A 27760-nucleotide genomic window follows, 5' to 3' on the forward strand; every position below is an offset into this window, starting at 1 on the left:
GTGCCACTGGAAGACTAACATTGTCCTTAGGGCTGCCTGCTTCATTGTCGTCCAAAAAAAGGTGAAATGAGCAAACATACGTGAATTAATATTTGCAGTATCTCTTAAGATAGGGTGCCACTGGAAGATTAACATTGTTCTTAGGGCTGCTTCATTGTCGTCCAAAAAAGGATGTAAAATGAGCAAACATTCTTGGACGTAATAGCAAGTGAATTAAGTGCTGAAAGTGAAAATTTCTGATTGAAGGAGCACTAAAGAGTTTTGTGAAAACTTGCTATAATGCCTTCCACCAACTTCTCATTTTGTTTTGGGTGTTTTGTTCGTCGAATGCTAATGAATAAAACTTGCCTCATAATCAAGCCAGAAGGAAGAACTAGGCCAATAGGGAGAAAAGGGATTTGCTTGAGGCGTTAGGGTAGTTATCTCTAGTGCTAGTGCAATAAATTTGTTCAACCATCGCATTAAAGTGTTCTCCAACCATGCCTTTTTCTCTTACATGCAGCATCTGCAGAATGCAGGGACTAACACATTTATAAAGGAGTAATAGGATAGTTCACTCTTTCTTTTTAGCTAGGGTAATTTGGTATGGTCTCCTACTATTGTTTAATATTGTTGTTCCAGGGGTTTATATCCCCCGGTCTTTGACCCGACTAATTCGGATTTGCGTCGAAAAAAGCTCATTATGGGGTTTTAGTGTTCCCTATCATTTATCAAAGAGGTCATTTTATCGCTCACAGACTTCCGGTGAGAAATCTTTATCATTCCCTCACACTGTTAAGAGTCCTTATTGAGCAATATTATGTAATTGTAGTTTTTGACTTTTGAGTTAGATAGCTATCATATTTCTACCTAAGGCTTACCGTTTATTCTTTTGTTTTGCAATAGCATCAGGAAAAGAGTTTGATTGACGAGGAATTTGACTAGCTCTAATATTTTTTCAAATTGCTAGTCTCTTATAGCATCTTTCCTTTAGCATATTATTTCTCGCTATTTATGTTTCAGTGTTCCAAGTACCCTTTCTGAAGTAACATATTGCCCTTTCAACAAATTTAACAAGACAAACACCACCATCATGGAAATCTTGAACATTTCTTTCAACACAGGCTTGTTTTTGAAATTTACTCGAAAATTGCAAGGCACCTTCAACAGCTATGACCATTTACCACCTTGTTTTAAATAGCATTTAGCCATTCCCTTATTTTCCAAAACTAAGAAATACGACTTCAACCATAAACCTTTAGTTCTTGAGTTCAAGTCTCGCACCTTTCACCCTTAAGGGCGAAGCTCAGTGTTTTCCAAAAAAACAGAAAGACAACAATTAAAAGGCAGCAAATTAAGGCCATAGGTAGCAGCTTTTATGCTGCAGGTTTTTGAATGAGAAAGGCCATGCACTGGGTCTGTTTAACATTGTCAAATGCCAAGCAACGAATAAAAGCATTTGGGTAAGCTTTCTTGCATTCTTGGATTTCATTGAGAACTTGGGAAGAGTCATTGCAACCAAACATGGGCAACTTCCACAGTGTCCAGTACCTCCCATCATAATAACCTGGCATACTGCTATTTTCCCTATGTACGTATCCCACCTATCGCGTACACAAAGCAAACGCGTGTGAGGTATTATATAAATTATGATTTTAATTTTAATATACTGATGGTGTAAATTCACACTATCAGTTAACCTAGAAGCCAGGAGGTTACAAGGGAAGTAAGAATAGTGCAACAACCATAATAAGTGAGATTAATAATCTCAAAAATATAGGTTTTGGGGAAAACCTCGAGGCCTAACCCCAATGAAAAATCTAGTTGACAAAGTTAACCTTAGTACCTTACTCACCAACAGATCATAAATATTTGTTTCCTGACATACTCATTTCTAAAAAGATATAATCGGACACTTTTAGGTCCCACGTTCATTGTTCAAGAGACGACGGGTAACAACGGCCGAAGTGCACATATACTCGATCTGGAGACCACCAATTAACCTACTTGGGGATGACTTCAGACATGCCTGAACTTAAGGGAGGTATGGCCGGGTTCAACTATTTTTACCTTAACTCTAACCATGGCTATATTTAATCATTTTTGAACTTCAGTGAGGTTCCACCATTTTTGCTTAACTTCAATCATGGCTATATTTAAAGCCCGTTTGTCCACGAGAATTATTCACTTTTTTTCGGAATGTTTTTTCACTTTTTTCACTTTATGATGTTTGGCCATAAAATTTCAAATTGTATTTGGAATTTGGAAAACAGCCAAAACTTGTTTTTCACTTTCAATACATTTAAACAACCAAATATTCTTTGCAAAAACTATAACCAAACACAACCCCATCTTCAACTCCAACTCCAAAATACCAAATAAAGTGAAAAATATTTGGTTTTCATGGCCAAACGCCTACTTAATCATTTTTGTTTCAAACCTGAACTTCAAACATTTTTCAGGCCTAACTTCAAACACCACACGATTGAAGTTGTCCCGAAATGGATAGATGTGCAAAAGTTCATTGTTCAAGAGACGACGGGTAACAACGGCCGAAGTGCACATATACTCGATCTGGAGACCACCAATTAACCTACTTGGGGATGACTTCAGACATGCCTGAACTTAACGGAGGTATGGCCGGGTTCAACTATTTTTACCTTAACTCTAACCATGGCTATATTTAATCATTTTTGAACTTCAGTGAGGTTCCACCATTTTTGCTTAACTTCAATCATGGCTATATTTAAAGCCCGTTTGTCCACGAGAATTATTCACTTTTTTTCGGAATGTTTTTTCACTTTTTTCACTTTATGATGTTTGACCATAAAATTTCAAATTGTATTTGGAATTTGGAAAACAGCCAAAACTTGTTTTTCACTTTCAATACATTTAAACAACCAAATATTCTTTGCAAAAACTATAACCAAACACAACCCCATCTTCAACTCCAACTCCAAAATACCAAATAAAGTGAAAAATATTTGGTTTTCATGGCCAAACGCCTACTTAATCATTTTTGTTTCAAACCTGAACTTCAAACATTTTTTAGGCCTAACTTCAAACACCACATGATTGAAGTTGTCCCGAAATGGATAGATGTGCAAAAGTTTTAAAAAAAATAGGTACATGTTAAATATCTGTGTCCGTTTCTTTTTATAAAATTCAATTATCAGAAAAACAAATCCATTAGAAAAAGAAACGTACAAAACTGAAGAAAAAGAAGGGTGTTGTTTCTATTTTGCACGTAAATGATCCTACCTGATCAAATTCAAGGCAAGGAATCCAACCCTTTTTGATCATGTAATCAACCTCCTTTGCAATCGAGTCTGCTGATATAGGTGGAAGATATGACAGTGTCTCAAACTTCTTATTGTCGATCGGATTCCAAGTCTGTTATTTACCAACACCCAAGAATAAGCAAACAATTAAAAAACAAGAAAGAAATATTCGAAGAAATAATTTTACTTAAAACTATAATTTAGTGCTTACATAATGGGATTACAATGGTTTTAATTAATCTCCATCAGGTCACTTAACATATTTAAGATTCCACTTCCAAATCACTTACATATTGGGATCACAAACGAAAACGGGCCAAATTTACCCTCTACTTTAAAATAGTAGCCACATTCGTCCTCCGTTATATTATGTGGCCAAAATTTACTGTTAACAGAGTTTTCGAAATCATTCTCAAACCAAACGGATTTCCCCAATTTTCACTTTATTAACTCATAAACTCGTAACCCACAACCCATTTAACTCATATATAAAAAGAGATGGTGCAGGTTAAATGCCCAATTATGCTGTATATTCCCAAAGTAAACATTTATATGTGCAAAACGCTCAAAATTTTGTTAACACAACTTATAGCTAATTTGTGCTCGCTTAAGATTTTGAAATATGCATATTTCAGAAATTTTTATTCTTTTTAATATTACAAACTGCAGGAATAATATTTTTTGATAGCTCACAGAAATATTGATCCTCATCTTTAAATTTGTTAGCGTTTACCAACAGGAATTTTTTCTTTTTAATTCATACCCCTTGATTAATTAGCTTCAATTAATTAATATACACCACTTTATTCTAAATCAGGTAATTAAATTGGGAATTGGGGAGTCTGTTAGGTTTGAAGTAACTTTTTGAAAACATTATTAACGGTGGCGGCAAATTTGACCACATAGTATAAAAATTGAACAAAAAATTGAACAAAAGGATGTTATAGCTGAGAATGACAAATGAATCATTTAATGGTGCTCTAAGTAACTTAAAAGTAATGGTACTCTAACCGATTTTTTTTTCCAATCCAATATTTTCCATGCATAACATAAATTTATATATTAAAATTAACTAAAATTGAAGCGAATAGTAGATCTGAATCCATAACTTTTAAAAAACAATGATATCAGTAACAACAAATGGTTAGAATTCATAAATTCATACTTTTTTTTGGGGTTAATTTCAATTATAATATACAATCCAGCATAAAATATTACTTCCACGTAGCCATATTTTAATTTACATGCATAGCCATTTTTTTTTTTTGCAAACATTGTTTATACACGATATACAATATTATACACTTACTGTAAACAGTGTATAAATCTTATATAATAATGTATAAAAGGGCTATTTCGGGTGAGATTAGAAATATGGGCTATTTCGTGTAAAATTTTTCTCCAAATAGACATAAAGTGTTATTTTCCTTTTATTTTTTTTGGCGTTGCAAATACTTAAGCTTGCTATAACATGTTAGATTACACTGATGATATAAAACCTATTTACACTGTTCATGCATCTAGCTTAGATCCAAAACTAAATAGCAAGTCGAAAGTGAATTGCTTTAAGTGTGCAGAGCAAGAAGTAAATCAAAATAAGCAGAACACAAAGACCGAAAGTTCAAGAACCAAAATCATAATTTTTAGGGAGAGAAAACAATTCTTTTACCTTCATGCAGTAAGTTTTAGAGCCATTGGAAATATTTTTTCGACCCCAAGTGATTGTACTATCCTTAGCAGGAAAAACCTTGGAGCTGTTGGATTTTAAACCAAGATAGGTTGATCCACAAGCTGCAATTGGAGCTGCAAAACTTGAGACAGACATGTTTGCTTCACTACGAAGTCCTTTAGTTATGACAAGTATATAAAAAAATGAGTTTCAATGAAAGGGACGTGATGCTTTTATGTTCAAAGTAATGTGAGTTTTGGTTGGTATTCTTGAAGTGGTTACATAAGAGGACAAAGGAGAGTGAGGTAACAGCCGGGGGGGGGGGGGGGGGGGGGAGGGTATGGTGAAGGGGTATGTAGTAGGGTTGGGTGGAAGACGATATCTTCAAGGATGATGGATAATTGTGTATAGGCATAATGGCATTGGGTTCATCACCATTCTGTTGCAATAGTTATTACAATTGCACCGAAGTAATAATCTTGTGATAAATTCACCCATTTAATATTTTAATATCCGCATATGAGTTTTGAGTTGGATTGGTTTTTAGTTGGATTTGTATTTATTAGATTAAAAATAAAAAAAATATTATTCATCGGAGTTGAATTTTTTGGTAGGTGTGATTTTTGTGTTAGTAGGTTTAATGTTTTGTGGCTTTTGTGTTAGAAAATATAGTTAAGTGATTTTGATGAAAAAAAAATTGTTAATTATGTGACTTTTGTGTTGAAAAATATAGTTAAGTGACTTTGAAAAAAAAAAAAAAGATAGTTATGTGATTATCTATGAAATTTAATTACCCAATTAATGGATCTTTTAGACTAGGCTTAATGCATATGCGGCCCCCTAAACTTATCCCTTTTGTCCATTTTGGTACCTCAACTAAGTATTGTTCCTATTAAACCCCTAAACTCGTTCTCAAGTCTGTCTATCAAACCCCCAAACTCTAATTTTTATTAGAAGCAGAAATTAAATTAGGGAAATGAAGGTGGAGTAATATTTTAGACATGTGGTAAGCTATTCTTTAGGTCATGGATATGTCGATTTTTGCTGGTAATTCTACTCTTCCGCTACTAGCTTAATTAAGAGCTACTCTTTTTTTCACTCTCAATTGCTACTAATCTTAGCTAAAAGATGGCATAATTAAATTAGAATGTATATTAACATGTTGCTACATTGGAATATTATGTAAATCGGATTATGTTTGATAGACACACTTGAGGATGAGTTCACGAGTTTAATAAAAACAATACTTAATTGAGGTGTCAAAATAATAATAATAATAATAATAATAATAAAAAGTTTAGGGCCACATGTGCATTAAGCCTTTAGACTACGTTGGGTTTGGGTACCAATTGAAGACCTCTGGGACCCACCACTAAATAGTTCCTAACTAATTTACATAAATCTTTAGATGGAGTACGAACTATCCCTAGTTCAAAAAGAATGATGGGTGTATGTCCTAAATTTTTTACAATATTTTGAGGATATCTATTTTGATCAATTGTTCGATACAAATTTAAACCACGAAAATTATTTTATTGATCTCTAGACAATTGTGACGAAAGAATATTTTAGCAAACAGTCATAGAATTATTAGGTTGGTAGCGGTAAAGGATGTCTACAAAAATAGTAGGATTAGCAAATCTGTGGTCCAAATGGTACTTCCATAGTGGTTTGAAGTGTTTTGGAGAAGTCGGAGTAGAATGACTTACGAAGCTATTTGATGATATATCAAGGGAGGTGATAGGATGCTTGATCAAAAGTGGCGTACGTATAAATTTTCACAAGCAGTGTTATATTTTAAATTAAGAGCAAATAAATAAAGCACTATAAAGTCATATTAAAAAATACAGTATAAATAAAATATAATTCATGTATATTATTATAACTCTTCCCGAAGAGTATTTTATATTTTTAAATATATTTAACATAACCTCATTAGAAATAATATTTATTAGCACTTTTTTATATGTAGATAATCACCAAATTATCACTAAAAAAATTCATTGTTCATTTGATTCTGCAACTGTTTTTAATCAATGTAGTTGGCGAGAGAAAAATTGAAAGGAAAAGAAAAAATAAAAAAAATAGCACAACTAGGAAAGTATCAACATGTTTTCTGAAAATAGTTTAATTATCGCCCAAGTCTCTTAAAGTTACTTTGGACCGCCTAGTATAGTGTTTTTTAACTTCTAAGAGGTTGGTAGTGCGAACCTCTCCAAAACATAGATACCTAACCTATTGAGCTACAAATACAATCTTCTTTATGTCAAGCAATGTCACTTATTTTATAGATTCGTTATTTTGTATCTACCTTTCATTTTTACATACATATATAGTGAAAATTTTCGATGAAACAGTGTTACGTGACTCCCCTCGGCCAAGGGTAAGTCCGCCTTTGTAGACGAATGGAAAATGTCACGTCCTAAAATTGTGTATACGTAATTGGAACTCAATGCCTTAAAACTGGCATCGAGCAAGACCAACATTTATAATCATCAACTACTACCCACATGGTCATGTATTCAATTAACAATTAAATCATTTTGTAAATGAACGTTAACAACCAATTTCAACATCATAAAGAGTAAAAAAATATACAAGTGAGAGTCGTGATCCCGAAATGCCCATGCAAAATAAAATCAACCCAAGTCAATTATAGAGCCTCAATAGAATGAATAAGTGCTCAGGTAACATGGCAGGCTTACTAGCCTGATATCATTCGAAATTGGCTTATATAGCCCTAGATATAGACATAACATTTGTAGCATTATAGCATCATTTAGAACTCAGAACATGTCTAAAACCAAATCATAAAACATGTCATGCATGTATAAGACATAATTAATACTCATTTAAAATTACCTGGATATAGTACCTGTCAAAATCGCATTCATAGTCGAACATCGTATTACGTATTTTCTTAATCATATCATGGAGTAATTCGTACATGCGCCCCCACGCGTACGAAATTTGATTTAGAACATTCATTAAAATCTTATGAGGTTCGAAAACTCAAGATGGAGTTAGGCTCAACATATCTCAACTCTATCCAATAATGAGCCAAACCTGTTCAATCTTTCATAATTCAACTAATAAACATCAATTCAAATTCATTGGGATTAGGCGTGGCAAAATAGACTCAAATCCATCTATTTTAAGAGTTGTGCACGAAACAGAGCTCTGATGGGTTGATTTTGGAAAAGCCCTTCTTAACACATGAAATAAAGTAGTCCAAACTCAAAACCACGAATATGTCCAAACTTAAACCGTCAAAAGACACTATCGATGGTTTTTAAAAAGCAATTCAACTAGGCATGATGCCTAGTAGCTAATTTTACAATTTTTTCTCCAATACCAACAAAACATAGTCTTACATGGAGAAATAAATAAGGCAATGCAAAAGAATTAAACTACGGACCAATTTAGGACTCACAGTTTGTCCTAAATTGATATTACAATGTGAAAGACTAAAAGATGCTAAGTGCTCAGTGCATGAGCACAGCCAATAATTAGCCTCAAGTGTGAGAAAGAGGGCCTGCGTGGCATGGCAAGGCATTGGCACCAAGGCCTGCGCGAATAGTAAGGCAGTGGAACCAAGGCCTGCGCTATGGCTGTATACGGTAAATATCGGATATATGTTAAACCGGTGAGATCAAAGACCGAAGGAAGAAAGGAACAAGAACGTGCATGAAGGCTCCCGTTCTGAACCGGAGGAATGTTTGTACCGAAGCAAAGGAAGGGCGTCATTTGGTCCGGTTCCCCCATGAACGGGTTGATTGTTGCCATTGGTCCATTTGGTTGAGGCCGTTAGCCCGTTTGATCGTGGCCGGTGGTCCGGGAGATCCGTTGCGCAGTTGCCACGTGTCGATAGCGTCCTGCCATGTTCAACTGCCAATCGTACGGGTGTCAGATCGTACGGTCAACCTAATCCAACCTAACCCAACTTAGAGCTTTTTCATTATTATTTTATTGTTTATGTTGTATGAAGCCCATGGGGCACTACTATAAATAAGGGGCATTGTCCTCCTCTTAAAGCTCTTTGATATCAAGAACTCTTGTAATAGCAAAATATATATAATCTCCCTCTCAAACATCAGATTCGATCCATATTTGTTGTGCTTATTTCTTACATTTCTTAAATCAAATAACGCTTATGTATTAGTAGATACACGAGTCTATAGCAAACCATTGATCATCAATTGCTCCTTTATAGCATATTCATATATTTCTTCTCTCTATCAAATAAGTTCAAGATATAACCACATATCCTATACCTCACCTACAATTTTAATTGATTATCCAAATCCAGGGTAAACAGTTTGGCGCCCACCGTGGGGCTAGGATAATAGTGGTCTTTTATCTTGATCTCTACCTTACCCGTCAAAATTGAAAACATCTTCTGTTCGTCACTGAAAGAATGGACTAAATGGCTAACAGTGGGATATCCGGTCACGTCAACAACAATGATATCGTGGCCGAAAACGAAGGAAGCGGTCCACGGGGACTACCAAACCCCACTGATCCTAACCCCGTTAACTCGAGGGAGGGCCTCAACCATCAAAACACCGTGGATCAGGAGAATGCAGCCCAACTGGCTACCGACCCTTTAAATACACGCAATTCGATTACTTTGTCCCAGACTCAGGGCCGGAAAGAACCGGGTACCCCGAAGGACAATGTTGACTTACGTTTAATCTTTGAAATGTTGCAAGAACAGAGAGCGGCGATTTCCGAACAAGGAATCGCAATAGCCCGGTTGCAAAACGGGGGGGATAAAACGACCTCAGAGGAGGCAAAGGGTGTTGCTGAACCCAGAAGAGATGAGGCACGGATGGTCGAGAGCGATGGGTCCGGAGCTGGGTCATCCACCGAGGTTCTGAGAATGCTCGAAACTTTGGAAAAATGGGTAGACTCAACCGAGAAAAGGGTGGAAACATACAACTCTCGGGTAGACCAAATCCCGGGGGCTCCGCCTTTGCTGAAAGGGCCGGATTCGAAGAGATACAATCAAAGGCCTTTTCCTCTGAGTGCATCTCCGAAACTAATCCCGAAGAGGTTCAAAATGCCGGATATCCAGAAATATGACGGCACAACAGACCCGCATGAGCACATGACCTCATACACCCGCGCCATAAAAGGCAATGATATGGACGAAGACGAAATTGAATCGGTATTGCTGAAAAAGTTCGGGGAAACTTTGTCAAAAGGGGCTTTGACATAGTATGACCATCTGCCCGAGCATTCGATCACTTCATTCGAAATGCTCGCCGATGCCTTTATAAAAGCTCACGCCGGTGCCAAGAAGGTGCAGGCCCGTAAGGTAGATATTTTCCATATAACTCAGAGAGACGATGAATTGCTGCGTGAATTTGTCAACCGATTCCAAAGGGAACGAATGGAGCTCCCCCTGGTTCCAGAAGAATGGGCTGCACAAGCTTTCACAAAGGGGCTCAATGTTCAGAGCTCAACGGCTTCGTTCAAATTAAAGGAAAGCTTGCTCGAATATGAGGCTGTGACGTGGTCTGATGTCCATAACCGATACGAGTCGAAGATTCGGGTGGAGGATGATCAATTCGAACTTCCCCCGGGGCTGATAAGTGTGAACAAAAGTTTTGAGAAACTAAGGAAAGGTTACGAAACGAAGGCCGAATCGTCGAGGGAAAGGCATCGGCCATACTCCCATTCGGAGAAGCCAAGCTTTAGGTCGGAGAAATCAAGGGTTAGCCCAAGCCGTTTCTCCGGTCGGGGTAGTAAACGGGTCGAGCGCCCGTCGAACAGTCGGGGTCTCTCATTCAGGAGCGATGCCAGAAGCTATGCCGGTAACAAGGATTTGCCGAAGATATCGGAGTACAACTTCAACGTCAGTACCTCGGGCCTCGTCTCGCCCATTGGCCGTGTCCCGGATGTAAGATGGTCGAGACCTCTAAGGTCGGATCCGGGCCAACGGGACCCAAGCATGGTGTGTGAATACCATGGAACCCATGGTCACAGAACCGAGGATTGTCGCCAGCTAAGAGAGGAGGTAGCCCGGTTGCTGAAGAATGGTCATCTCCGAGAATTGCTGAGTGAACGAGCCAAAGTCACTACAAGGAAAGGGAGGCTCATCGAAGGGCCGAGCCAATAGAACCCCAGCATGTAATCAACATGATATTTGGGGGCACCGATGCCCCTCGAGGGCCGGTGATGAAACGGGCCAAGGTTTCTGTTGTTCGCGAAAAGCGCAGTCGGGATTACTTACCTGAGGGTTCCATCTCTTTCAGCAACGAGGATGCAGAAGGCATCATTCAACCGCACAATGATGCATTGGTAATTTCTATTCTTATCTTTAAAACTCAGATTAAACGTATTTTGATTGACCCAGGTAGCTCTCCCAACATCATCCGGTGGAGAGTAGTCGAACAGCTAGGGCTGCTCGATCAGATCGTACCGGTAGCCCGGGTACTCAGCGGGTTCAACATGGTGAGCGAAACCACAAAGGGGGAGATATCGCTGCCGGTCAACATCAATGGCACTATCTAGCAAAACAGTGTTCTATGTGATCGAATGTGACATGAAGTATAACGCATTACTGGGCAAACCCTGGATACATAACATGAGGGCCGTTCCATCGACATTGCATTAGTTGCTGAAGTTCCCGACACCGGAGGGGATAATAACCATCCGAGGCGAATAGCCCGCTGCAAGGGAGATGTTCGCGGTCGAGGAAACGACACCTCAGCCCGAAAAATCGGATCAAAAGGAGAGGGACTCAACTGGGAAAACAGACACCAAATAGCAATCACAGCATACAGGGTTGGATCCGGGGTGCGAAGATGATGACTTCGGTGTGCCCAGATCATTCGTCATGCCGGATGACTCGGACACAACCAAGTCAACAGTAGAGGAGCTGGAGCAGGTCATTTTGTTCGAGTATCTGTCAGACAGAAAGGTATACCTGGGCACGGGGTTAACCCCGGAGCTCAGGAACAAGTTAATTGAATTTCTTCGAGCTAACGCAGATTGCTTCGCATGGTCCCATATAGATATGACAGATTGCTTCACATGGTCCCATATAGATATGACAGGTATATCACCGGAGGTAGCAACTCACAAGCTCAGCTTAGACGGGAAGTTTTCCCCGGTGAAGCAGAAGAGAAGGCCCATGGTGGAAGCAAAACACGCCTTCGTAAAAGACGAGGTAATAAAGCTTTTAAAAATAGGTTCTATCCGGGAGGTAAAGTACCCGGACTGGCTAGCTAACGTGGTAGTGGTGCCCAAGAAAGGTAACAAATTTCGAATGTGTGTTGATTACAAGGATTTAAATAAAGCATGCCCGAAGGATTCATTCTCGTTGCCTCACATCGATAGAATGATCGATGCGACGGCCGGGCATGAAATGTTAAGTTTTATCGATGCCTACTCCGGGTATAACCAGATTCGGATGCACCCGGAGGATCAAGAGAAAACATCCTTCATCACCCGGTACGGGACTTACTGTTATAATGTCATGCCTTTTGGACTAAAAAATGCTGGTGCAACTTACCAACGCCTAGTTAATGAGATATTCGAAGAACAAATAGGGAAAATAATAGAAGTTTATATTGACGACATGGTGGTCAAGTCCCTGGAAACAGAGGACCATTTAAAACATTTGCAGGAAACTTTCGACGTACTCCGCAAGTATAACATGAAGCTCAACCCAGAAAAATGTGCCTTCGGGGTAAGGTTCGGCAAATTTCTAGGTTTCATGGTGTCAAACCGGGGGATTAAAATCAACCCGAACAAGATCAAGGCCATCGAGGATATCGAGGTGGTGAATAATGTCAAAGGAGTACAGAGGCTCACCGGAAGGATAGCAGCGTTGAGTCGTTTCATATCGAGGTCCTCGGACAAGAGTCATCGTTTTTTCTCCTTACTAAGGAAGAAGAGCGGCTTCGTTTGGACACCGGAGTGCCAAAGAGCTTTACAAGAATTGAAGAGATACCTGTCTAGCCCACCGCTGTTGCATACACCAAAGGCGGACGGGCCGCTTTTTCTCTACCTTGCTGTCTCCGAGGTAGCGGTAAGTGGCGTTTTGGTCCGAGAAGAATCAGGATGCAATTCCCTATCTATTATGTAAGTAGAACTTTGGGGGATGCGGAGACCCATTATCCCCACTTAGAAAAATTAGCATTGGCACTGGTAAGTGCTTCTAGAAAGCTCAAGCCCTACTTTCAATGCCACCCAATATGTGTAGTAACTACTTACCCCCTGAAAAACATCATGCATAAATCAGAATTATCGGGTAGACTAACTAAATGGGCCGTTGAAATTAGCGGATATGATATCGAGTACAAACCTCGAACGACCATCAAGTCCCAGATTTTGGCCGACTTCATGGCAGATTTCACCCCGGCTATGGTCCCCGAGGCCGAGAAAGAACTTCTGCTGACCTCGGGGAAAGCCTCGGGTATTTGGTCGCTACATACGGACGGGGCCTCGAACCTCAGAGGTTCCGGGCGAGGAATCATCCTTAGAACCCTGGCCGGGGATGCCGTTCGACAGTCTATTAGAACTGTTAAATTGACTAACAATGAAGCTGAGTATGAGGCTATGATTGCAGGTTTGGAATTGGCTCGAAGTATGGGGGCTGAAATAATCGAGGCAAAGTGCGATTCGCTTTTGGTCGTAAGCCAGGTGAATGACGTCTTCGAGGTCAAGGACGAACGGATGCAGAGGTATCTTGAAAAAATCCAAGTGATATTACATCGATTTAAAGAATGGACCATGCAGCACATACCGAGGGAGCAGAACAGTGAAGCCGACGCATTAGCGAATTTGGGATCCTTGGTCGAAGGGGAGGAAATCAACCCCGGGACTACGGTGCACTTGTTGAACATGGCGATAGAAAACAGACATGCTGAAATAAACACAATGGGTTTAAATTGGGATTGGCGCAATAATTACATCGACTACTTGCGTGATGGGAAGCTCCCGAATGACCCAAAAGAATCACGGTCATTAAGAACCAAAGCTGCGCGTTTTTGCTTGGTAGACGGCCAATTGTATCGACGATCTTTCTTCGGACCCCTGGCCAAATGTTTGGGCCCCGGAGAGACGGAGTATGTGATGAGAGAGGTGCACGAAGGAACCTGCGGCAATCACTCCGGTGCCGATGCTCTGGTCCGAAAGATTATCAGGGCCGGTTATTATTGGAACCGGATGGAGGAAGACTCAAAGAATTTTGTCCGTAAATGTGACGGGTGTCAGAGAAATGCTCTGATGATTCACCAGCCCGGGGAGTTGCTGCTGTCACGACCCGTCTAGAGGGCCGCAACGAACGCCCGGTGCTAGACCACCCTGGCGCCCCTTGGCTTACACTTATGCTTGTATCTAGGTGAGCCATACAATTAAACATATGAATCTATTCATTCATCATACTAGTCCTATTGGACGACAATGCCTTTATATAATGATTGGCATCTATGCCACACCAACATACATGAGCCGACAAGGCTATCAAAATGATACACAAAATATGGGCCGACAAGGCCAGACATATCTAACCATATACAAGTGACTACGAGCCTCTAAGAAGAGTATAACATATCACATGAGCGGGACAGGACCCCGCTATGCCCATAATTATATACACAAAAGAATAAGTACCCAAAAGCTATGGCTCTGAATGAAATAGAGCTCTGCTATGTATTCTCTGAGTAAGCAGCTATGGGTCGAGCCTGTCTCCCTGTGCACCTGCGGGCATGACGCAGTGTCCACAAACAAAAGGACGTCAGTACGAAGAATGTACTGAGTATGTAAATCATGATCAATATCAATATAGAAGCATAGATAGCAACATAAGAAATAGCATCGAATGGGAGATGACAATATCATCGTCATATGCACTTGCTTGCCTTTCTTAGGAACTTTCCAGGTCTAATACGTGTTTGTGTACATACATCATTCTCCGTATTCATAATAGTACCCATACCATATTTGTACTCGCATTCATATACATGCCCTTATTCACATTCATATACATAGTCATATCATATTCGTATTCATATCCTATACATAATCATATCATATACATAACATACCCGACCCCGAAGGTTCGGTGTTTCACGTACCCGGCCATAGCTAGGCTCGGTGGTCATACATACCTGGTCAACCAAGGCTGAGTGTTACACATACCTGGCCCTACCAAGGCTCAGTGTTATCCGTACCCAACTGCAGTGGTGTGCGCGCGTTACGTAAACATACATACATATACATCTATACATATACTACCCGTCCATATAAGCTCGGTGTTTCATAGTGGCCATACAAGGGCATACATACATATAGCTCATAAGCATCTTTACTATTATCATTACTATCATCATCGTCATCGTTATCATCATCGCTATTAGCATTATAGTCGTCATCAATATCATTATCACTATTATCATCATTCATCACACTTATCTTTATAGGCTTACTCGTCATACACGGAACTTAGTACAATCGTAGCATATCAAGAATCGTGAGCTTAATAGCTCGGAAGATCGAATCATTTATGAGACATCACAGAATTATGGAAGATTTAGATGTTTGGCCAAAGAACCATACCTTATGAAAGAAGGGTTAGCCTTACATACTTTTTCCGTTCGACTATTTACCACTTGCACGTTCTCTTTCAACGGTTGCGTTTATATCTTCATTAATGTCATACTATCGTTAGAATCGACAACTAGCACACATGGCTAAAGCTAGAGAAAATCAGACAGCATCTCCTTTATTTATACAACATCCCTCCATATCGTAATTCAACTCCCAAACGTCAACAATATATTCACAATACCATAACAATGGCCATTAATCATTTACGTTAACCACATTGTCTAGATTTCTCAATTCGCTCCCAATTCACCCATATTCATGGTCATATCACCCGACTTCGCCCATTCATATAAAATGCCCATTTTCATGATCTTAACATCATTTATAACACATTCATATCACAACACAACAAGAATCATGGTTCAATTCAAACTATCTCTCAAAATGTCACTATTCATCATTCATGACCCATTTTTCTATACTCATCTAATGTCCAAGCATTGTAACTCTCAAATACCTTAAACAACATATATATACCATAAATATTACCTTAGATGTTGTAGGAACGAGCCTTGGTCGAAATACTCTACTTGAGCAAAAACCCTAGTTTTCCTTCAATAAGATTTTCTTGACTTGAATGATCTTAATGGGTTTCCTTACATTTGATTCACTTGATCTGTGTTGTTGATGACTAATAATCCTTGAAATCTTGTGGAATAAATGTAGAGATATGTTTTAGAGAGAAGGGATGAAATGTGGAAATGAAATAATAAACTTGGTCCCTTATTTAATAACCCAAAATCTGACCTTAAATGAACAACACAGTGGTCGTAAACTTGGTTTACGGTCCGTATTCCAGTTTACAGACCGTCCTTCATGGTCGTGTTTAATCATATCAGAACCAGAAACTCAGGCTGAGTCGTGGTGATTTACGGACACAGTTTACGGGCCATAAACCACTTTACTGTCCGTATTTTGGGTCGTATTTAACCATTTGCTCATTTGGCAGAAAGTTGAAGTTTTGGAAGCCAAAATACGACCTGGTAGTTTACGGTCCGTATACCACTTTACGATCCGTATTTCATTTTACGTGCAACTGGCCAGAATGCAAACCTGCAACTTTTCACATTTCCAAAACCTATAATTTGTCTTTGTGGAGCGTAACCTATCTCTTATTGCAATTGCCTTCGGCATCTTACTTAGGGTCGTCAAACGTTGTTTCTTACCTATGGAAATATCTTATACTCGTACTCCTCACTAGATCATTCACTTGCGTACCAACGGAAGATTTTCCGAGGTGTAACAGCTGCATTCGGTGGTTTCACCTTGGCCTTTCATGAAGTGGGGAATGGACATTGTTGGTCTGTTACCATGGGCACCAGGTAAAGCCCGTTTTATTCTATTTATGACTGATTATTTCTCTAAGTGCTTTGAAGCGCAGGCCTTCGAAAAAAAATCAGAGAGAAGGAAGTCATTGACTTCATATGGGACCACATTATCTGTCGCTTCGGCATCCCTGCTGAGATAACTTGCGATAACGGGCCCCAGTTCGTGGGTGGCAAAGTCAACAATTTCCTCGAAGGGTTGAAGATCAAGAGAATTGTGTCAACTCCGTATCACCCGTGTGCGTACGAACAGGTGGAATCCACGAACAAGACAATAATCCAAAATCTGAGGAAAAGACTTAAAACATCGAAGCATCATTGGAGAGAAATATTACCGGAGGTGTTATGGGCTTACAGAACCACATCGAAATCGAGCACGGGGTAAACTCCTTTCTCGTTAGTCTACGGGGCTGAAGCCATTATTCCCGTAGAGATTGGTGAACCGACCCTCCGATTTCGATATACGACCGAGGAGTCAAACAAGGAGGCCATGGCCGTAAGACTCGACCTCACGGATGAACTTCGCGAAAACGCGCTGGTCCGTATTGCAGCCCAGAAACAGAGGGTGGAAAGGTACTACAATAGGAGAGCCAATTTTCATCATTTCCAAGTTGGGGACTTGGTGCTTCGAAAAGTTACCTTGAACACCAAGAATCCCAACGAAGAAAAACTGGGTCCAAACTGGGAAGGACCGTACAAGATAACCGAGGTAACGGGTAAAGGATCATACCAACTGGAGTCCATGGACGGGCAACGGTTGCGCAATAATTGGAATGTGGCTCATCTGAAAAGATACTACTGCTAAGGTATGAACTCCCCATGTTTTTCTATTTTGACCCTTATTTTTGCAGGAAGCCGAGTACTGGGCAAAGAAAAGAATCTAAATCTGAAAACACGTGTTGCACTCTTTTCCTTAGTGCGGTTTTGTCCCAAAATGGGTTTTCCGACAAGGTTTTTAATGAGGCAACAAGCACAACGTGTTACTTGATGAAGATAAAGGACAAACGTCCGGATTCTCGGGGTCACACCTAACGAATGGGGACTTAATAGGACTCACCCGATCTTGCAGCTCGGATGAGAGCTAGGGGACTATCACACCCACTCCAGAGTTTTCCCCGGTTAGTCGAAACCGGAGGCCGCCCTCAACAAACAAAACCGGATCTAAAATATTAGGTTCCGATGTAAGGACCAAACGATCAAAATGAATCGTGTCCACGCAATATTTTCTACGACAAAACAAAGATCTGGACCTTCTGCACTAGGTTCCGATGTAAGGGCCAAACGATCAAAATTAATTGTGTCCATTTAGTATTTGCTAAGGCAAAGGCAGGAGGAAAAGGTTCAAGTTCGTTCTCATGTATATAAATACCTGCAATACAAAAGTTATCGAAAGTTTGGATAACATTATCCCGAGATGTCTTACTGGTAAAGCACTTTACCCCGATGATAGTAAAGCGCTCTACCTCGATGATTACTGCCGTATTCCGGCACTACTTCATTCATATACCCGATACCGGGCGCTACGGTCGAAATTCGACAAAGGCGGCAAGGTCATAATGAACCGAGCCAAAATTTTTAACCCCACAAACGGGGATTTCTACATCAAAATCCAGTTAAGGCTGAGATTCAGGTGTCCGAAAAATACCGGCCCTAAAAGGTAAAAATAGCCGAAACATTCCGGCCCTAAAAATGCCCGTTGTGATTCGGAGACGTCCGAATTCACAAAGCATAAGATAAGTCCCACGGGCAAAAACTCAATAAAATTCTCGGACAAAATGTACTGGATGAGGTAAAATGCCGATATATAGGCACAGTCAGAAATAATGACTCCTTAAAAACGAAACCGACAATTCGGGCGGAAACCATAACAAACATTCAAGCGAAGTGAAGAGTCAAGGAAAATACATGTTCCATTTATACGAAGGATTTTTACTTTGAAAACTCCTACAAAGGCAAAAAATAACAAAAGGCTAAGTACAGGCCCTAATCTATCCGGAATGGCTGGAGCCGGAGTGCTCGGACACTGTCCGCTCGGAGTCATCAGAGTCGGTCCCAAGGGCACCCTTTGCCTCTTCCTCATTCTTCTAGCCTCGAGAATAAGGGCTGGAAGATCCGCAAAACCGTGCTCGGCTTGCTTAAGGATGATCCTCCGAGACTTCCATTTTTCGTATTCAGCGGCAATGGCAGCATGAGCCTCGGCGGCCTCCACGCTCTTCAAAGCTTCCTCCAAATCGGCTTCGGCCTGAGCTAGCTTTTCCGCCAGAACATCCCGAGCCTCTCCGAGGACATCTTTCATGTGGATGGCTGACTTGAGTTCGGCCTTGAGGGCATCATTAGCACCGACCGTCTCCTTAAGCTCAGTTTTCAGATCGTCACATATCTGGGCCCTCTTCTCTGCCTTCTCCTCGAACACCCTCGCACACTCTTTGTATCGGGCACTTTCAGATTCGAGCAGTCGATTCCCCTCGGCCAAGCCCGCAGCATCAGACTTCACTAGATCCAGCTCCCCCCGAAGTTGGGAAAAGGTGGTTTCGAGCTCACCAAGCCTCGACGAAATTTGAGCGTTGTCCCGGCTAAGGCCGATTTTGTCAGCTTCGAGACTTCGATTGTATTCGGCCATCGCGGCTAGCTCACTCTTTAACTGAAGGTTTTCAGCCTTTGCTGCGTCAAGCTCGGGTCGGAGGTTGGAAAGAGCGACCGCTCGGTTCAACTCCTCCTCCTTCTCCTGAAGAAGGTGCAGATATTTCTCCGTTTCTCGACCCTGGGCATCCAGTTGGCCCTTAAGATCGTCTACCTCTTGCTGGACACGGACGAAGGCCTCATTCACGAGCACCACACTCTGCAAATGGAGCGAGTCAAAAACTTGAACAAAACAAGGTTACGATTCTCAGTGAAATTATGGGAAGATGGCTAATAAACTTACCCGGTTGCCTACGTGCATGCCCTCGTTAATGAGGCACTGCCAAGAGACCCCAGTCATCTTTCGCTTATCCGAATCCGAGACGAGAGGCCTCAGATAGCTCGCCACGGCCACCGGGCGAGAAAGAAAGCTGCAGTCCTCGGGGACGGTGACCGTAACCGATCTTGTCCTTCTCGGCTCCACACTTGGGGCAGGAAAGATACGCACCAAGCTGTCCCTGGCCCCCGATTCGGAGGACCGGCTTGCCGTCCTCGTGGCCCGAGGGATCGGGAGATGCCCGAATCCTACAGCTGCGCCGGTAGCGGGAGGAGTTCCCGAGAACATATCCTCAAATTCGTCAGGCCTCAGAGCCGGAGTTGGAAAACTTGGAGCGACCTCAGCTGCTTCAGCAAAGACAGGGGACTCCGTAGTCGCAGCAGTCTCATAATCGGGCAAAGGGCCGGTGACCGGTGGAGCTTCACTCTCGGGGGCCGGCTCTGTTCTTTGATCAGATTCGGCAGCAGCCGTCCCCCCAGATCTACTTGCCCTTTGCAGGGAGGTCTCTTCGGAGGAAGCCTCACCTGAAATGTCGACGAAATCAATCAACCTTAGAGGAGCTGGGTGAAGAACTTCTTCCGCACCTGTGGGTAGCGCCAGGACCAAAGGTCCTTCACCGGCTGATGGAAGCGGTGAAGCGATGATATCCTCCTCCGGAACAGGAGCCACGGCAGGGGCCGCACCGATACTCCGGACGAGAGGCTCGGGCTCTGCTTCGTCCCGAAGAGTCCTAACGATGCTCCTCGCCCTTTTCTTCGCCTTCTGCCCTTTGTCTGAGGGCCTTTTTCTTTTGGCAGCAGCAGCAGCAAGGATGCGAGAAGCACCTGCTGAATCAAACTCGGGTGCCGAAGTTGTGGGTTCGGCTGCCGTCTCCGATCTGGGATCCACCGAGCCCTTGGGCAAACCTGAAAATCAAAGACACAATGAATACGGGTAATAGAAGATGCAGTGAACACGGGTAAAAGCAAAGTTTTACCGTGGTTCTGGGCGACCCATCGGCTACGTGACAGGTGGCCCCGCGTCCGGTCGTCGTGGACATACTGGCTAAGGAGTGCGGTGACCCATTCGTTCAGGTTCTGGACGACCGGAGGAATAAATCCATTGGCTGATATAAATAAGAAAAGGGGTGAGAAAGTGGGACCGAAGTTCGACAAAACATACGAAAGCAATTACTAAATAGTTCAGGCTTACGCTTGTTGTTCCACTTTTCCGGAAAGGGCATGTAATTGTCCGGAATGATGTCCACGGTCCTCACTCGGACATATCACTCCAACTAGCCCCTGTCTCTGTCTTCGTCCATTTTCGAGAAAAATGGATTCCGGCTATGCTTGGCGAGTTTTATTACGCCACCCCGGAACAACCTCGGGGAGTATAAACGTATCAGGTGGGCCAGCATGAGCTCCTTCCCGGCATTGTTGGCCAACAACCGGAGGTATGCTACGACCCTCTAGACGATCGGACCAATCTATGCCAAGGTCACGACATAGGTCCGGCACATGTCCAGGATGACCGGATCGACCGGAGGGTCCGGGGGAAAAAACCCGAACCGGACGGGTGTCCCACCCACAATCAGCCCGGACTATGTCGAGTTTCTCCTCAGTAATGGATGAGGGATATCGCCTCACGTCGTACCCCCTATCGGATACCGAAGAAGGTTTTTCGACCTCAAGATCTTTGTTGAAGTTAGGTTTGGCCGGTATAATGTCCGAGGCAGTGGGCTCGAAGGTGCTCTTTGCTTTAGCTGGAGATGCAGGCTCGGTTCCTTGAGATGAAACCGAGGGAATATCGTGGGAAGTGGTTTCAGACATTTGGAAGTATGAAGGGAAGAAGTTGAGTGGACTCAGAAAGGAAGTAAAAAAAGAGTAAGGAAACAGACGGTTCAAGAAATGGCAGAATAAGAAGCAGCAACACTCAAACAAGAACGACGAGTGGGGAAATTGGCAGTGTCGTTTCCTTTCGCGCAGTGCAAGCAGCAGATCAACAAGAAATGTGAGTTTTTCAGATGATTATGAGTGAAGTTTATGGAATGTGTAAAGAGGCCAAAGACTAGAGGCAGAGAGTTTAGTTGAAGAGGTAAAACGTTCAAATGAGGGGTAAAAGACCTTATATAGGCATGGGGCTGTGACGGTTACAATTCCCCAGCCAACCGGGGAGCGCCATGTGTCCCCATAATTAATGAGGAATGACTTGAAACGACGTGCGTGAGGCGGTTGTCAGAGCGGACCATCCGGGATGAGACACGTGGCCGACGGCAGAAGAACGTGGCGCAACTGTTCTCGCCAAAAATGAAAAGATAACAACGGGTGAATGGAGTCACCGGTTTCGTGATTCATCCACTCCCCGTCACTCCGACAAATCTACGATCCGGGAAGTGTGGGGACTATCTGTATACGGTAAAAACCGGATATATGTTAAACCGGTGAGATCAAAGACCGAAGGAAGAAAGGAACAAGAACATGCATGAAGGCTCCCGTTCTGAACTAGAAGAATGTTTGGACCGAAGCAAAAGAAGGGCGTCATTTGGTCCGGTTCCCCCATGACCGGGTTGATCGTTGCCATTGGTCCGTTTGGTCGAGGCCGTAGCCCGTTTGATCGTGGCCGGTGGTCCGGGAGATCCGTTGCGCGGTTGCCACGCGTCGATAGCATCCTGCCATGTTCAACTATCAATCGTATGGGTGTCAGATCGTACGGTCAACCTAATCCAACCTAACCCAACTCAGAGCTTTTTCATTATTATTTTATTGTTCATGTTGTATGAAGCCCATGGGGCACTACTATAAATAAGGGGCATTGTCCTTCTCTTAAAGGGTTGGCTCCTTGATATCAAGAACTCTTGTAATAGCAAAATATATATATAAATCTCCCTCTCAAACATCAGATTCAATCCATATTTGTTGTGCTTATTTCTTACGTTTCTTAAATCAAATAACGCTTATGTGTTAGTAGATACACGAGTTTATAGCAAACCATTGATCATCAGTTGCTCCTTTATAGCATATTCATATATGTTTTCTCTCTATCAAATAAGTTCAAAATATAACCACATATCCTATACCTCACCTACAATTTTAATTGATTATCCAAATCTGGGGTAAACAATGGCAAGGAGTGGAATCAAAGATGGGAAATACTCTAGTCTCTTCAAACACCAACTGGAGCAACGTCCGTCTCAAACCAAATTTTTACCATGTCATATCCTATAAGTTTAGGATCAATACCAAATTTTTACCATGTCATATCCATGAACCTTCTCTTGACCCTCATAGTGTAATAAGACTGTAACTGAACCTTTGATATCTTCATGAGCTTTGTATTCATCTTCTAGTAGTCCTAACTCTCAAATAAGGACGATGTAACTTGTCATTGTTTAACATCTTCCTTCCCTGGGTATCCAAATCTGCAAAACAATGTTAAGTAACAGTACCATGATCAAGGGTATAATTAGCCAGGTAATCAGCTAACTAATTTCACTCTCTCATTATGTGCAGAATCTGGTAGTTCACACTTTCTAGTAGTTCCCATAAGTCTTCAACTAGAACAATAATCTTCTATGGTGGTTTCCACAGCCTGTTTATGATATTTTTCAGCAACATTGAGTTAGTTTCCAGGATGAATGGTACACCTGATGACTTAGCCAATATCTGGCAACTTCTAGTAGAGCTATAGCTTCAGCCTTAATATTGGTTCCATCTTGAATTACCTTAGCATTTGCAAACATCAAATCACCTCCAACATCCCTAACACAGAAGCCAAATGAACTCATTTCAGGATTTCCTTTGAATCTGTGTTACACTTTATCCAACCTTCAGGTGACAACTTCCACAGGACCTTTGTATACTTGAGAGTTGGTGTGACATCTTCTAGCAGCTTGAGTATATTGTTGGAAATCTTACGGAAACTACTTGATCACGAACACTGTAAGGAATTCTTGAAAGCTTGAGGCATGTCCAAAGACATTGTCCTTAAAAATATTTCACCCGGTGTAGGTGTATCCGCCAGAATTCAACAAACTCTTCTAGTATAAACTAAGAGCCAGAATCTAACAAAGATTCAAGAAGAAAACTCAGCACACTAAAATATGGTAGGAATATTTTGTCTTAAGATATCACCTCCAAAGAAAAGGGACTAGGATATATATAGGTGAATGAAAGCTCAAATAATCAAGAAAGAGTATCATAGTCAAACGACTATTAAGGTGATTAATGACCTATCAATGGTCTGTTACAAATGAAAAGGAGACCATAATATATATCAGAAGTGATGGCAAGTTAAGGCTAATTAAGGTCTTTAATGGTCAAATTCAATATGACAATAAGCTCACTAACATTAGGAACGAATAATTTTAATTGGCGCATGAACGGTCCATTAACATGCCTTTTGAAGAATGAACCTTGATAATTTTATTTTTTGAGGTATTATAACATTTTTTCAGCAATCACCACTATTTCAAAAAGAATAAAGAAATAGAATGATATAAGAAGTTTTGCTGGGTTTGCACATATGAGTATAATGCATCGAATATGATGTCGCGTAGACTATGCACCAGACCTGATAAAATAAGATTATACTTACAAAATAATTGGTGAAGTTTAGAACTTTTATGAACCAATAATTCCTTTTTAAGCCTATGGTCTTATTCTATCACATTATACTCGCACAATCTTGTTATACTTGCACAATCTTTGTCGTTATCGCAGTTTTGCGCTAAGAGGCTATGTGTGTGTCCTGGTATTCATGAGTGGTCTAGAAATCTATCACAATTTCATAGGAGCGGCACCACTCCACACTCATATAGGTCCACCCATCAAGTGTACTCTGCAGCGCAATACACCGCCTATAAAGGACATGGTAATCGATTAAGAGTTTATAAGTTAGCCTCACTTTGCCTTGCAGATCTGCACTATATTCACACATCATAGGAGGAACATAATTTAATAGTGCATACTTGATCAACTAATGACTTGTTATAACCCATATGAACCTAATTCATGGGATCTCCAATCACATAGATTGGGTTACCATCATTATTGATCTTCTCGAGTTGACTAAAAAATCCCATTTCCCTCGATGTTTCTTATAGTTCGTGAATTTATCAAGTTCACCTCTGACTTCATATAATTGACGTAAATAATTTCATCTCACAACAACTGCTTTACCACATTATATCTCAAAAGAATGTGTTAATTTTTGCCAATGAAATATTTAATTTTCACTAGAGCTATTGCTTCTTGGTAACCACAAAGTATAAGCACAAAAGATATTGGTTTTATTCCAATTGGAATACTCACTAAGAGGTCTCTTAAGCACTCAGCCTCATTACCAACTAAATCCAAAACTTTACTATATTTGGTACCATAATTGTGGTACCTCTCAAATATTCTTTTTCTCTTTAAAATTGAGTAGCATGACATTATAAAACACCCCACACTTTCAAATATTTTAGTCTAAGCAAATTTCCTTTTCCAACTTAACAGCTCCTCCACATATACTCATGGACAAAGTAAAAGTATATAATTGATCATACTATCTCTTATTATATAAAAAATGTATAGAGAAAAAGCATCCAACAAACTTCTCTAATTTTTTGAGTCTCTTAGTTTTAAACACGATCAGGTGCAATTGAAACATCATATGCATATCATCCTTTATTTAAATCAAGATATTCACTCTGCTTCTAAATTTCATGATATATACAACACGACGATATTGGATCAATCTTCAAGTTAAAGATTATCTTATTAATATATGATATCAGACCTCCAGATTTATTATAACTATTATCAAAGAAATACTAAGAATATACTTCAAAAAAAGTTAACATTGTAAAAGTTAAAACATATATTAAGAGATAAATAGACACAGGAGATGAAAGTTTCCCTTATTTATCTCATATGTTTATAAGTCTAACATGCCTTAAAAAATCAATCATGTACTAGCATTTTCACTCATAAATTGAGAAACATTGAGTACAAATAAATCATGATTACAATACCCTCTGTCAATAAAAATATTGTTTTTGGTTAACACAACCTTATCAGACTCAAAATAACACTCAAAATAAAATTTTCACCCCCACTTTTCCTAATAATCTCATAGAAAATAAATTGGTTAAAATATCTTAGGAACATGCATGTATCACCTCAGTTAATGCCAATGTTTTTTCAAATATGTGTTCAAGAAGAGAATATTCCACTTATAAGAACATAAGTAGTTCTTGAATCACCAAGATAAATAAATCATTCTTCTTCTTTAATTGGGTGTAGAACACGACTAATTTTACTAGCACACATATGCTTAGAATCACCACAATCTAACACCCAATATCTCACATTAGCTACAAGATTCAATTGAAAAATGACCACAATAATTTATCATCCGCTTAGCCAAATTTTTCTTAGCTGGATTATTATTTCTCCGAATCTTCCACATTGAGGGGTATGATTGGTTAGTTTGTCACACACAATACAAGTAATTATTTTCAGTAACAGTAATATAAGTTTTAGCACGCCTATATACCTGCGTTGTTGCATGTACACTGGCAAATTTGGAGAATATCGACCAAGCTTCCAATATAATTTTCGCCACAAAAATCTCAATTTTGTAAAGGCTCATTATTTTAATAAACGATTTTCTCATTTACAATTTTTTACTATTCCAGCACAACTTAAGATTCAAGATATGGGTAAGCTATGACAAGCAGCGAAAAGCACTATAATTCAGTCAATAATTTCTTTTTCTTTTTTAAATAAAAGACTAAAAGAAGACTGATAAAATACTCCATCAAAAAAGCGCCTGTTGCAATTCTTAACCAAAACAAATTTTCAGTTTCAAGAGTCACATAAATTAAATTTTGAGTCTCTGCCTCTATTCCCCACCGAAAGCCAACAATTAGCAATTCTAAAAACTCATATTTATTGTACAACCTTTAGAGAGTAGACTGATGTATATAAAGAAGTTTGCTTCGATTTATACATACCTTTACCTTCTTTGAAAAGAATTGGTGAAAACCCTCTATACCTTTGGATGGAATTAGAACAGTGACTTGAACATCATCAAATTGATTCTCTATAAGATTAGAGTGGAAATATCCTTAAAGATTGTTGGAAATCTTACGGAAAATACTTGACCACGAACACTGTACGGAATTCTTGAAAGCTTGAGGCATGTCCAAAGACATACCTGGTGTAGGTGTATCTCCCAGGATTTAACAAGCTCTTCTGGTCTAAATGATATTTGGCACAAATATCATGTTTCGTGTCATTTTACATCACATTCCTAAGACTTTTAATGACCAATATATGATGAAATCGTCGTATTTGAGCTTATGTCGCTATATTTCATGTATCTAGGTACGATGAAGACAAACGATGGGAAACCGAGCAGTTTTAGTTGATTCTGGAGGTGACCTTGTGTACACGAGTGAATGAGAGAAGCTTTGGATACTTAGGTGAATTTCTGGAAGAATCAGGAACAATTGTGCCACACCCACGTCGCGGATGTAACACGAGATGGCAATCAGGCGTTGAGCCCGCGTCGCGTGCCCTTAACAGAAGAATCAGCTGCAGAACTTTCTCATTCAGGCGTTGAGCCCGCGCCGCGGACTCAACACAAATAGGGGCTGAATTAACTGAAGACCGCGCGTTGGACCCGTGACGCGTGGCCAACGCGGGAATGCCCAATTTTGTCCGATTTTAGTTAGGATTAGGACCCTTTTATTTGGTTAACAACCCTAAACTATAAATAGATATTTTGTTCATTATTAATGACGTGCTGGGATTATTCCAAGACTTGTAAGCCGTCATATTACTTTCTCTCTAGGTTTATTTTATTTTTCATCTTTTTCAACCATAGATTATTCATGAATTCTTCTTGTTCATTAAGAATCATGAGTAGCTAAACTTCTTAATTTTAGGGTTGTGGCGAAAGA

At 40.4% G+C, this 27760-nt stretch overlaps 1 protein-coding gene and 1 long non-coding RNA gene across 3 annotated transcripts; one reads left to right on the top strand and one right to left on the bottom strand.

Moving 5' to 3' along the window:
* Positions 1-1167: 1167 nt before the first annotated feature.
* LOC132603375 (ribulose bisphosphate carboxylase small subunit, chloroplastic 3-like) lies at positions 1168-5159 on the bottom strand. Its single transcript, XM_060316404.1, has 3 exons — positions 4930-5159; positions 3241-3372; positions 1168-1583 (listed from the first exon to the last, which is right to left on the bottom strand). Exons 1-3 carry the CDS (start codon positions 5083-5085, stop codon positions 1356-1358), a joined length of 516 nt encoding a protein of 171 aa, XP_060172387.1. The 5' UTR covers positions 5086-5159; the 3' UTR covers positions 1168-1355.
* LOC132603378 (uncharacterized) lies at positions 1593-27760 on the top strand. Of its 2 annotated transcripts, XR_009568192.1 has the most exons (3): positions 1593-2023; positions 2442-2613; positions 27183-27760. It is a non-coding gene; the product is annotated as an uncharacterized LOC132603378 (long non-coding RNA). The 2 variants fall into 2 exon arrangements; XR_009568191.1 differs by lacking the exon at positions 27183-27760 and having other exon boundaries at positions 2442-4006.

The sequence above is a fragment of the Lycium barbarum genome, chromosome 7 (assembly GCF_019175385.1).
Source record: "Lycium barbarum isolate Lr01 chromosome 7, ASM1917538v2, whole genome shotgun sequence".
NCBI classification, from domain to species: Eukaryota; Viridiplantae; Streptophyta; class Magnoliopsida; order Solanales; family Solanaceae; genus Lycium; species Lycium barbarum.

Excerpts from the sequence above, each read along its gene's own strand:
- LOC132603375 (XM_060316404.1), bottom strand. The coding sequence starts at position 5,085 with ATGTCTGTCTCAAGTTTTGCAGCTCCAATTGCAGCTTGTGGATCAACC. Across the intron at positions 3,373-4,929 it reads CTAAAACTTACTGCATGAAG|ACTTGGAATCCGATCGACAA; the intron begins GTAAAAGAATTG and ends GGTAAATAACAG. Across the intron at positions 1,584-3,240 it reads CTTGCCTTGAATTTGATCAG|GTGGGATACGTACATAGGGA; the intron begins GTAGGATCATTT and ends TGTACGCGATAG.